The 13,289-nt window shown below is 36.0% G+C and overlaps 2 protein-coding genes and 1 pseudogene across 4 annotated transcripts in view; 1 reads left to right on the forward strand and 2 right to left on the reverse strand.

Moving 5' to 3' along the window:
• Positions 1-169: 169 nt before the first annotated feature.
• Positions 170-6,727, forward strand: LOC115233941 (annotated as a pseudogene).
• Positions 6,728-6,982: 255 nt separating this feature from the next.
• The window catches only part of LOC115233938 (zinc finger protein 16-like), a 21,235-nt gene continuing 14,928 nt past the window's right edge, over positions 6,983-13,289 (reverse strand). The window contains exon 7 of one of the 2 annotated variants that reach the window (XM_029804595.1): positions 6,983-7,117. The gene's annotated coding sequence lies outside the window, so the exon portion shown is untranslated. The remainder of the gene's footprint in view (positions 7,118-13,289) is intronic. The other variant, XM_029804594.1, reaches the window with a different exon arrangement.
• LOC115233937 (zinc finger protein 16-like) lies at positions 7,100-13,269 on the reverse strand. Of its 2 annotated transcripts, none has more exons than XM_029804592.1 (6): positions 13,047-13,269; positions 10,401-11,388; positions 9,748-10,103; positions 9,337-9,498; positions 8,622-9,015; positions 7,100-7,282 (listed from the first exon to the last, which is right to left on the reverse strand). In XM_029804592.1, exons 1-6 carry the CDS (start codon positions 13,230-13,232, stop codon positions 7,167-7,169), a joined length of 2,202 nt encoding a protein of 733 aa, XP_029660452.1. In that variant the 5' UTR covers positions 13,233-13,269; the 3' UTR covers positions 7,100-7,166. The 2 variants fall into 2 exon arrangements, with proteins under 2 accessions (XP_029660452.1, XP_029660453.1); XM_029804593.1 differs by lacking the exon at positions 13,047-13,269 and adding an exon at positions 12,588-13,026.

Raw genomic sequence — 13,289 nt, forward strand, 5'->3', positions numbered from 1 at the left:
TTTATTAGCTGCACGAGATGAATAGCATTTGACCAATCAGGACAAAGAGAACAAAGATCTCCTTGTTCTGATTGGTCAATCAGCTATCTCTATTCGACGAATGATTTTCGAATGCAACTCTGTCGATTTTGTTTTAGAAAGGGAAAGTTTCCATTCTTGATATATTAATGAATGACTTTTGTGTGGTAATGATAGTAGTAGTGTGGTCGATGTGCTGTTGCTGTATAGGTTTACAGATGTAATTTAAAAAATAAGACCTCGTAGGATTGTTTATGAAACGATGGCGTACGATTTAAGAAACGAAGAGGATGTAAAGGAATACTTGAAGAACCTTCATATAGAGTATCAATTCGGTTGTTATAGCGAGAAAAAACCGGAGGGTGAGTGTGAAGATGCATTTCGAGCTGAGCCTAATCTCGATGTCAAAACAGCATTTTACTCTGTGAATAGTCTGCCACCTATTAGGTGATTATTACGAAGCGGTGAAGGGAGAGACGGAGAAGGCCGCTGCAATATACAAGACGACTTGCGACCAATACAATTATGCTAGAAGCTGCGCAAAATTCGGTGATTTCAAAGCAATCGGTGAGTGACCGGATCCTATATACATCCTATATGATACAGGATGTTCGGAAAGTAATTGTACATCTATTTCAAATATTAAAAAAAAGCATTTATTAAATATTATTAGCAAATTATTCTTTTTTCACGAAAGATGTGAGCGACCTCCACGAGCATGCAAACAAGCCTTAACTATCTTTAACTCGTCTATTCTTGTTATTAAAAACTTTCTTCGATTCTCCTGATATGTCTCTGATGAAGAAAGACTAATTTGCATATTGTTTGATAAATGTTTCTTTTTTTTATATTTGAAATAGGTGTATAGTTACTTTCTAAACACCCTGTATAACATTTCCCTTGTTTAATACAGGTAAAGGTTGCAAGCGGGACATACCGACGGCATACAAATACATGTCAAAAGGTTGCGAGCTCAATGACGAGTACGGATGTCTACATGCCGGTGTTTTGGGAACATCTAAGAATGAAGTTGGAGAAAAGGATAGGGCTACACAGATCCATACAGGTGTCAAACAACTGAAGAAGGCCTGTGAGATGTACAATTCGGACAAAGCATGTTTTTATTTATCGGGTATTTACTTGGGTGGTCTTGAGGGCATCATTGACAAGAACTATAAAGAGGCTTACAAGCTATCATTGAAGAGCTGCGAGTTTGGTAATCCGTACGCCTGTGCGAACCTGTCACAAATGCATTCGCGAGGAGAAGGCGCGCAAAAAAATCCCGAGCTAGCCGCGACCTTCAAAAAGCGTGCCACCGATCTGTATCAGGAATTGAAGCAAGTACAACCAGAATTGAAGTTTCATCAAGGTGTAAATCCATAACACATGAGTCTTTGGTCATTAGATTTATCAAAAAGTTGGTTTGCTTCTTCCTCATATAGTTCTATAAAATAGAAAAAAAAGTAAACAATTTCTTTGACCAAATTAGTCTTTTATGTGTTAATCTATCATACATCAAATATATTGCATGTCATAAAAAAAAAATGAACTCCATAGGATCCCTTTATAATTTCTTAATATAATTTGATAAATTTATCAAAAATATATATATATATAATTCAGATGAAGATAAATAATTGTTTACTATATTATTCATTATAGCAGGTTAATCACTTATTTATTTATAACTTTATCCAACTTTAAATATCCATAGCCCAAATTGTTAATTTATTCTGTATTACAAATATATCTTATAATTGTTTACAATAGTTTTATTGAATCATATGTAATTGTATATATTTTTCAATATTTGAAAAATTATCGAGAAAATTTTCCTTCTCTTAAGCACGCAAATTATATATTTTTAAAAAAATAAAAACTAAAATTTATTTGCCTAACATAGAGCAAATTAAAACGAGATGCTCAAATATCTCTCTCTGTTGTAAGTTTGCAAAATATTTAAAACAGTTTTGTTTCGTTGAAATGATATAAATAGAAGAAAAATATAATTATGCAAAAAGCTTTTTTACATGATATTTTCAAAAAATATGAATCTATGCACCTCCTAAGTCACAGAAACAGGGATCAATAAACATTAAACCAATGAGCATAGTGCAAAAATTCCAAAATTGAAAAATTCAATTTTGCAATGCAAAAATGAGATAAGTCCATATGATTTATCCATTTTTATATCTTTTATAGTTAAATAGATTTTATATATTAAGAAAATGAACTCCAAAGGATCCCTTTATAATTTCTTAATATAATTTGATAAATTTATCAAAAATATATATATATATAATTCAGATGAAGATAAATAATTGTTTACTATATTATTCATTATAGCAGGTTAATCACTTATTTATTTATAACTTTATCCAACTTTAAATATCCATAGCCCAAATTGTTAATTTATTCTGTATTACAAATATATCTTATAATTGTTTACAATAGTTTTATTGAATCATATGTAATTGTATATATTTTTCAATATTTGAAAAATTATCGAGAAAATTTTCCTTCTCTTAAGCACGCAAATTATATATTTTTAAAAAAATAAAAACTAAAATTTATTTGCCTAACATAGAGCAAATTAAAACGAGATGCTCAAATATCTCTCTCTGTTGTAAGTTTGCAAAATATTTAAAACAGTTTTGTTTCGTTGAAATGATATAAATAGAAGAAAAATATAATTATGCAAAAAGCTTTTTTACATGATATTTTCAAAAAATATGAATCTATGCACCTCCTAAGTCACAGAAACAGGGATCAATAAACATTAAACCAATGAGCATAGTGCAAAAATTCCAAAATTGAAAAATTCAATTTTGCAATGCAAAAATGAGATAAGTCCATACGATTTATCCATTTTTATATCTTTTATAGTTAAATAGATTTTCTATATTAAGAAACTTATTTTATAATTATCCTAAGTATTTTACTAGAAAAGAGAAACTATGTTTTAAAAGCAACGAAAGTTTTATAATATGTGGTCAGCTACATACGAGTGACAAAAAACGGATGTTGCGTCGATTTATCACGCAGTACATATACAGATGATAATGAAGCAACGCACATGCGATGAGGCCGCATCAGATTGATCACTATATGTACATGTATGTACATTGCTTCAACGACTGGAGACGTTGCCTATATGCTGTATCTATACTTGCACCAAATACTGGACATTCGGCAGCTATGATCACCATAAATCCAGAGTCTCTGGATAAATAATAATTGCTGAATATCCTCGACTATATATATAATATATCGAGAATTAGCCTCGAGATTAACCGTTATTGATTGTCTTATTTCACTCTCTCTTTCTGATCCCCCACCGTATCTCACGTCGCTTTTCGTATCTCCCTCTCCCGTATTCGTTCGTCAATTCACAGCAGGTTTAAAACGCCTTCTTCAGTTCATTCGTTAGCGACACAACCATGCGATACTACTTTTTCGATTCTCGCGTCTGGCTAGCGGCCGCCGTCTTTGTTACATTTGTTTGTCATAGTCTGGTAAGTATGGCTAATTTTGAATTTCGGGAAATATATTCCTTTTCATTAAATATTTCCTACATTTGCAAATTAATGATGATCTGAACAATAAATAAAAATTAAAACGTCGTTTACCGGATTTACAAATTCTTGGAATCTCTCCGCGCTCGAACATTCGGATTATTATGGCTCTTGTATAGATTTTCAAAAAATGTATTTTTATTATACAAGAAAATATAATACTATATAATGATATTCTTATACTTATCACTTCAACATTGTTGGCATTACATTCATAATTTATTTTCGTAAATTTTTATTTAATATTTTTTCACACAATTTGAATAATTTAATTAAACAGTTTTTTCTTTACAAAATTGTTCCCATTCGGAGTTGCCAATTAATAGTCTATCAATTCTTTTTAATTCGTCGATTTTTTTTTTTTATAAAAGACATAGGAAAGAATTAACATGCAAAAGCGTTCAATATTTAGCAAATTTTTGGGCAGCATATACTTATTTTATAAATTTGTTTAAGTCCGATGCACAATTGGTCGATGACAAATCGGACAAGGGCAACGTGAGCGTGGACGTTTACTATGAATCGTTATGCAGCGATAGCATGCGATGGATCGTAAATCAACTCGTACCGTCGTACCCGGAATTGAAAAATCATCTCCACGTCACATTTATTCCTTATGGTAAAGCTATGGTAAGTAATTTTGATCGTGTCTCGCGCTAGATTTTTATCACATGATCATATGAAGTAATATATACGATAATAATTTTAATCTCTAATATCAAGTGAACATGCTCGTAATCTAAAAGTGAAGAAACTTCGTACATATCTTGTTTTTTATTTCATAAAGCTTCCACTTATATATGATCTTCATATTTACTAATCTATTTTTATTCATTCTTTATATCCAGCTTTTGATAATAAATCTAACACTCCCCAACATATATTTATTAGCATCACAGCAATTTTCTTACTAAAAATACTTTAAAAATGTAGTTTCGGATTGAATTTTATAAAATTATTTTTTGCTTTTTTGCTTTTTATTTTTTCTTCTTTTATATACCTTTTTATTGCATTCGTGTATTACTAATTTAATCGCGCAAGGCTCTTCAAGAAATTATTACAAAGGATGAATCCGCTTTGAGTCACGCAAATACCCTTGAAAATGCGAAACGATGACCTTGCTATAGTCTGACCGTTGACTATAGTCTTCGGTCTTGTATACGTCGATGAGAATGTTGAGAGTGTTTTCACGGCAAGCACATTAATGCAAATTAATGACGTATATACCTAGCACGCGCGCGACAGCGAAACCGGTCCATGGCAGTTCTTGTGTCAACATGGACCCGCCGAGTGTCGTGGGAATAAGGCCCAGGCGTGCGCGATTTACGCTATACAGACCTCTGAGGAAGCCGAGGAACAACAGCAACTGATGGTCAAACTGGTCGGTTGTGCAATGTCCGCTCAGAACCCGTCGACCGCTGTTCCGCAGGTATAGCTTATTTCTATAATTTTCCAACCGTTAAAATACATGGTTAGTTGAAGCGGCATTGAGATTGCAGCAAATGTGCTTTTTCTCTGAAGTAACATGTAATTAATCTCCGTAGGACTTGTCCCGATGGGCAAGAATTAACCAACTGACATTTAACTCTAATGACATCGACCTTTTGGCATACTTTCGAATTCGCGCGATAGCATGTTATGGTACATGTATATTTTACCAAACTGTACTTTTGATATACTTAAATGTTATATATTCAAGAGATCTCGTACATATTATATAATAAAAAAAAGTTATTAGAGTTTAAAATTGAAATAAAAGAAATATTGTTAGATATTTTATTGATAGTTATATAATTAAAATATTACTTTAAAAAAATCAAATATAAAAACATTATTAAGAATGATATCTATAACGATAAAATATCTAGCGATATCTTTAACTTTCAAAGATAAATATGATAGTGCAATATATATCCAAAGATATAAAGATATTTAAAAAGCGTTCATATTTTTCAGATGAGTTTAAATTATTATGGAAAATTTTATTTAAAAATATTCTTCCAGAGAAGATCAGATAATCTGCACGTGAAACGTGAACAGAGAAAGTTGTTGCAGTTCCTTTCAAGTTTCGCAAACGATTGCTGATACTTCAAAGCTCGATGACACACGTTTCGTTATGTTTTCAGTCACGTCGCGGTCACAAGCCGTAAAAATATTAGATGTTGAAATTTTGTCAGTGATAAATACGTCTCTTACTGTTAAGATAATGTGTAATGATAAAAATTGATTTAAGGAAAATTAAATTTGGATGATCGACTTTTAGTGTGCTCAAGACATCGGCCTAAGCGAAGTAACGCGGAAATTGATTAACGATTGTATCGCGAGCCCGCTCGGGGACGATTTGCTCGTAGCGAACGGTGATAAAACACACAATCTTCAACCACCGCTTAAATTCGTACCAACGATAATAATCAACGGGGTAAGAGCTAAACCTATCTCATTTCATATGATCTGTAACTAAATAATCGACATATCTTAGATTAGTCAACATCTCAATGCATTAGAATTAAATAAAATTTTGTAAATTATATGCTGGCTGCACTTTTTTCTGACTCAGCATTTTATAAAACTCTCATTCTTTATAATATTATATTTAATAGTATTATATTTTTATTTAATAGCATTATATTTTTGTAATTGCTAAGATCTTTTTTATTATTGTTATGTTACAATATAATATTATTAAATTTGCTGCTGATTATTAATAGACTATCCATTTTCCCAAATGGTTTAAAGATGTTATATAAAAATTTTTTAAATCCTCTGTTCATACAATTACTTGGAATAATAATATATCTTATAATCATATATACAGGTGTACTCAAAGGAAAATCAGGACGTGGCACTAAACAACTTCTCCAAGCTGATCTGTCAAAATTTGACAGAGCAGGAGAAACCGAATCTTTGCAGCAGCGTAAATTAAGGAAAGTTAGAGAGAAAGGATAAAACCGAGTTACGCGTTGAAGGTGCGGGGACAAATAATTGCTTGGTTGAAATAAATGATGTATTGTTCATTTATAATATACATATAAGTATCTATGTACAAAAATATATACGATTTGTCAAATATAACGGACTAATACGTATAAAAATGATTCTAAAAAAAAGAAAATAAACGAATCTTTGGAAAAACAGCGCGATTCGCCGACAATGAGATCGTGACGATAAGATGAATGTGCCAGTGAATGATTAGAAAGAGTGAATGATTCATTTCCTATTACAACTTGTAAAGCAATTTTTTTTTTTAATGAATATACAACATCAACAATTACCAATTAATAAAGTTGTAAATTTTATATGGCGTTTTTTAAAATAATAATATTCATAATGATATATAACAATTTCAACTCCTTGATTGAATAAAAATATAATTAATATATCGAATTTTGAATAAAAATAAAATCATATTAAATGAAAATAATTTCGTATTAAATAATCATATTTAAATAATATTATTTGAATTTGCCGAGGGTGATTTTTCGACAAGTCAAACTTGTATTCTTACCGCTCATTCACTGAAGCATCTATCCTGTTTCGCCTTCATGAGAAAAAGGATTCTCCCGCTGAGGGAAATCATCCGTCGATGAAAATAGCATCATCGAGAGCGCTTAGCTCGTGGAATTGCCGTTCTATGTCGGCGCCAAGATCGTGAAAATCCGGTATATCATCTTCTGCGGATGCACAGTATCCTGAAACAATACCAATAACAACTTTCTTTTTCTCTTTCTCTCTCTCTCTTTCTGACTGTCGCATTCGATCTTATACGCGCGTTTTTACGCACTCTTTACGAAATTACGCGAGGGTTCTTTTGGAAATAGCACGGGTGCGTGGCACGTGGCAACGCGTCATCTGTTTTGTCACGCGTATGCCCTTACTTGCTCATTCGCGCGTTCGTCATACGCGCGTACGCCGCGCGGCCCCCCCAAAAAAGTAAAGAATATTATTTTAAGACTCGGTATGGGGTAAAAGCATAAAAGCACGGCGAACCTCCTCTGAGATTAACTATAGACGACCGAGCGTGACACTGTCATCGGCGTCTCGTTGTAGTGCGCGAGCCACGACAGAAAAAGCCAATGCGCGCACGAGCGAGTCGCACGCATACACGATCTAATGGCTGATGACCCGCGCGGGTGTCTTTTTATACGCGGTCTAATCAAAATTACACGCAACTTAAAGATGTGAAAAGACAGGATCAATATAGACACGATAACATCTCATGCTAAATATGTTCGCGGAAAATGCCGCCGTATCTTTTCCGAGAGCGAGATGGAGTTTTGAAAAATAATTAGTCATATCTTCTCTCTCTCTTTCTCTCTTCCAAAGCATTATATAGAGAAGATTGAGAATAGCTAAATGGTCAAGATTTTTCTAAGTAAATTGACTCTTACTTGCTACAAAATTTAACTTGATTTAAATTTACAATAATTTCACATAATTGATCTACTTAACAAATAATATTTTCTCTAAGAGAAACTGTTGTAATAGAACTCGTTTCAATAACACGTTCTATGTTACTAATAAAAGTTAAAGGTCATGCTATCTTCTTCGATGCTTTTCGCTTAAAAATAGAAAACTATGTATAAGCAGTGAAACTAAATAGATGGAATATTTCTTATCGTATTTCGGCCAGATCTTTTATATCGAAGATACTGATTAAATATTGTCACATATAGGATAAGCCATGCTAAGCATTCAAAACATATAAAATCATCACGGCAATACACAATATCTTTGATTTTAATTTGGAAGGATACTCGTAACACTTGTTATTAATAATTGGATAGATTATTAATTCGCAGTACACAGGTAGCATGTGGAATCTAAAAGATGCCACAAAAACGTTACTGCAATTAATAATAGAAACTAGATCGTTTTATATATATAAAGTGACAGTATTGAAATCACTCCCTTTTAAATACTTTGTTGGACGAATGTTGTGAATCATATAGATCTTTCGCGTGGAAAAAATTTGATAGAATTTATAATTTCTACCAAAGATTTAATCGATTGAATACATATATACGTTACCTGTATTTTCGTTTTGCGCGTTGTTGATATCGTTGATAAGAAGATGACGAACCGATTCGATCGGCACGTACTCCTGCTGGTTGTTGTCAAAGTTTATGGAGATTCTATTCGGGTGACAAACATTATTTGCGTCTTCATCTTTAATATAGATTTTAGACAGCTTATACGACGGATGATTCGTTTCCACATCAAAGATACATGCGTTTTGGCGTTGTCGGCAAGGATTCGTCGAATTTAATGTATGTCCTGTTGTATTGGTTGTCGTTGATACTTTATCCGATAACAAACTGGACAATGTATTAGAATTCTCTGTATGATTCTTCAGGTGCTTCCTAAGGCTCGACGGATCCGTGTAACGCTTGCCGCAGCCGCTTACCTGGCAAGCATATGGTTTCTAGAAAAAAAATTGACATTATTAATTTTTTATGCATAAAATTGTGCTTTTGCCGAAAAAAAGATTGTCGAATCGATGATGATATAACATTCTAATATATTTCAAATAACAAGATATATATGCCATAATGGTCTAATTTATCAAATAAATCTAAAATTCTATTAAGCCATAATAAAATTAATTATAATATTAATGTGTAGTTAATAAAAATGTAAAACATATGTATTATGTTAAAAGCTGCTAGAAAAAAATGTTTGAGATAATCTTTAAATTATACGTATCACTCTTATATACACAAGATAAATAAAAATGAAATCGTACTCTATCGTAATGTGTCCTCTGATGCTTAGCCCGGTCGCTGCTGTTGCTAAATGCCTTCGAACAGCCATTATGTTGGCATGCATAAGGCCTCTCGCCTGTATGCGATCTCTGATGAATTTTTAAGTTCTCCAGACGGCTGAAGGCCTTCTTACAACCGGCGAACTAAACCAAAAATTGACAGTTTAGAAAAATTGCCATTTCATTGGCAGATAATTCGTGCAAAACAAGAAACTTGATAATTTACATGGATCCTACATAAATCGATAGAGCGACCGATAAAATAATAATAATTTTTTTTCCGCGTACAGAAAGTTTTTACAGAAAATCCGCGTCAATATAAGAATCATGTTGAAATTTACGCGGACTTGAAGTCACTGAAGGAGCAAACAAGATGATGACGATGACACTGACCGGACATTTGTTCGGCTTCTCTTGCGTGTGTACCCGCATGTGAATGAGCAATTTGTATCTCGCGTTGAAGGGTCGCGCGCGCGGACATCCTTGCCACAGACAGGCGAATTCGTCCTCGCGACTCGTCGCGGCGCCGGGAAAACCTTCCCCTGCCTCTTTGCCTTCGCGCTCTTTATCTCGGTCAATTCGCTGCATCCGTCTGCCGTGACCGTGCGTGTTCGTCGAGGACGACTCCACGTGCCGCCTCTCGATGTGCCGGACCAGGCCTTCCTGCTCCGCGAACGCACAACCGCAGTCGATCCAGTGGCATTGGTAAGCCGACACGAGCAAGTTCTCTTCCACTGGTTTCGTACAATCTACAACATGAGATGTACGCGCAAATGTAAATACAACTGCATCTGACATTATACTCGTACGGAATGCCACTTGATATTGGAAATGTATGTGTTTGAGTTTATTGAGAAATATTTGAAGTATATTAGGTTATTATTTTGTGATCCTAAAAGTATTGAAAGTATAAGTAGGCGGATTTTATTTTAATACCAAAGATTTTTTTTATTCGATAAGACACCCGGGGAAATTCTCTGACGAATTAAATAGAAGAATAAATTCCTCTTTGGAATAAACGAAGAGACAGTATGCTGCGTACTTACCGTACGACTTATCACTCTTCTCGTTTCCCGCGACTTTTGACCCGGCGACCCGCTGATTGCCAAACAGCAGACCCTCGTTCCGCGGCAATATCACTTGATTGCCGAAACTGTCTGTTGCGCCGACGACATCGCCGGCAAAATTGATCGTCGACAGCGCGGACGGCTGTTGCTGCGAAGAAACGAGGTGCCCGACTGCGTAATACGGCGGGTCGAAGTTCTGGAATGATTCTTGATGATCGTCGCCCGTCAGACAGGTCGTTGACGACGCCGACGACGACGACGGCGAGTCCACGGCGTTCAACAAAGACGTCGGATCGCCTCTAATTAGACTCAGGTCAAACTCATCGCCAACGGAAGACATCTGCACGGAGGAAGAACAATAATTTTGAGCGGCGATATCGTTTTGCATGCTCATCAGCAACGACACCACGTCCTCCTGGCAATCCTCTTGATAATCCTGATGACCACTATGCGATTCCGTTCCGTATTCCGGATAAATCGCGTTGCAGAAGGTGCGCGAAAAAGAGAAGGCCGAGCCCATTGACGGTAACTTTTGACAGTCCGATTTATCCTCGCCATGACCCGTCGTCGTTAGTGCGCCGCTCCAAGTTGGCGTAGTTGCTTCGCTGCAGGTGCTTCCAGGTGATCCACCCGCGGTATTAGGATACTGAAAGACAATGGGCACCTGGTCCCAATCGAGATAGTCTTGCGGATCCAACGGGGAGAAAAGGGTACTGTTGTCCGCTTGCGAGGCCATCCAGCAATGTGATTGTGCGTCGTTAATTTCTATACCGGTCATGGACACTAAGGACGCCATATCGGGAAGCGAACTGTCGTCGATGAAGTCGTCCTGGTCCAGGCCGGATATGGGACGTCGCGCGTCGTCCTCCTCGCTCCTCTCGCCGTGATAATCTTCGAGGTGCATCTTCTCCTCCTCCTCCTCCTTCTTCTTTGTTGTCGTCGGTCCGGGCTCGACGCGGCCGGCAGCCTGCCGTCAATCATAGCAATACATATATTTAATTGCAGTAAACCGATTAAATTGCAAAACTATAGTGAGGATTTTGTAACGTAACACACGCACGACGGATTAGGAAAGCCAGTGCGAAGCGCGCTGTGCTCTTTGCTCTATCATATTGGGAGCTCTCGTTAGACGTGAGATAACGGAACCCAGCAAAGACATCGGCAGATAACGATAATGATGATACGAATGAGAGCTTGCGATGATTATGCAATTATGTATTTGTTAATGAGCATGAAGTCACGAGTGTCATTTCCTTATTATTTTTTTGGCACTCTCTTCTTATGGAAAATCTTTTTATACCTAATCAAAGGTTCATTTGCTACCGCGAAGCAGACGAACGTAAGTGATCACGTGACGGTTTCCACGCGCCACGACTTAAATTTTAACTTGATAACTAATCATGCGCGTGCATTGATATAATCTTTGATCAAAATATATGTAATTTAGAATTAAAAATGAGAAATAAATTGTAGCAAAAAAAATGCACGTTGATTAAACCAATAAGGTAATTTTTTTAATTGGGTGACGCAAATGATTAATCTATTGAATATATACAAGCACGGAGATATGGGGCTCAAAAAAATAAAATGAAAATCAATTCTGTATAAAAACAAGTAAAAGCTATTTTGGCTAGATCTACAGGCGAATTCTATAAAGATAAAACCGTGAGTACTTACGTACAATTTACTGTATATCAAATATTTATATAAAGAAAAGTCACTGCTATCATCAGATTAACGCCTATAATATTATTATAAAAACACTTCCGATCTTTAAGCAAAACCAAAAGGAGTGATTACTCAACTGCAATTGTTTTTTGGTCAATTGCACGAGTTAAAATAATATCTTTCCTGTCTTTCGAAATTGCAATTTTTATAAAGTTAACTTTTAGTAATCCTAATCCTAAATTCGATTTAATCACCAGGAGAAAATGAGGTGCAGACACAGAGCACAATACAAAATCTTTGGTTTTTCTTTCATCAGAAAACGTAAAATATAATCGTTCTAAAAACGCTAGACTTCTCTCATAAGTAGCGTTTTAATCCAATGTTCTGTTAAATTATTGTGACCACAAAGAAATCTCCAATTGTGTGATAGCCTCACTTTCTTCTAGGAATCGATGATAGTAAAATTGTAGAATATAACGTCAAAGAGAAGCAGCTTACTTTGATATCAACGTATCAACATGTACACGCCGATCACGGACACGCTTATCGCGTCGGTCTTTTCCGCTCCTTCTCTCTCGTGGTACGCATGCGACAAACAATTAATCGCGAAAAACAACGTAAACACCGAACGAATGAAAATAACACTACTCTTCCCGTAACTGATAAGGGGGTTCACGCTTTCACACTATTCGTTAACGCGTCTCGTCGAAGACTATCAGTCGCGCGACGACCGCTTTCTTCCGCCAAGGAGTCTCGAGCCGAGAGGACCAAGATTTTTCCCCTCCTCCGCAACGAAGCCCTTCGAAATTGCTCCTCTCCTTGGAAAGCGGACGGAGGGAATATTATAAAAAAACGCGCAAGGGTACATGAGAAGGCGCGAGAGGGAATATCGCGCCGCCCACTCGCGTGGCTGCATCGCGCCAAGTCGTCTCCCCCAAGTCCCCCCTGCTTGCCTACCGCGGCTGCACTTGTCGCTGCTGACACCGGGGGTCCTGCGGTCCCTTCGAGTCCCGGGGGTGGCGGGCGCAATTGAACATCTGTTGGCGCGCGTTCGATGCCCCGCGCGGGAGCATTTTTCCTTTGGAGCAATTTCCAAACCTCCTTCAAGTCAGAATCGTCACGTTGTACGAACCGGTCATTCATGATTTGGCCAATTATATTCAGTGATACCTACGCATGATTTCGCGGATAAAACACTCT

The sequence above is a fragment of the Formica exsecta genome, unplaced genomic scaffold (genome assembly GCF_003651465.1).
Source record: "Formica exsecta isolate Colony F162 unplaced genomic scaffold, ASM365146v1 scaffold191, whole genome shotgun sequence".
Classification (NCBI taxonomy): Eukaryota; Metazoa; Arthropoda; class Insecta; order Hymenoptera; family Formicidae; genus Formica; species Formica exsecta.

Coding starts and splice junctions, on each gene's coding strand:
- LOC115233937 (XM_029804592.1), bottom strand. CDS start 13,232: ATGAATGACCGGTTCGTACAACGTGACGATTCTGACTTGAAGGAGGTT. Junction 10,104..10,400: donor GAAGAGTGATAAGTCGTACG/GTAAGTACGCAG, acceptor CTCATGTTGTAG/ATTGTACGAAACCAGTGGAA. Junction 9,499..9,747: donor AGAAGCCGAACAAATGTCCG/GTCAGTGTCATC, acceptor TTTTTGGTTTAG/TTCGCCGGTTGTAAGAAGGC.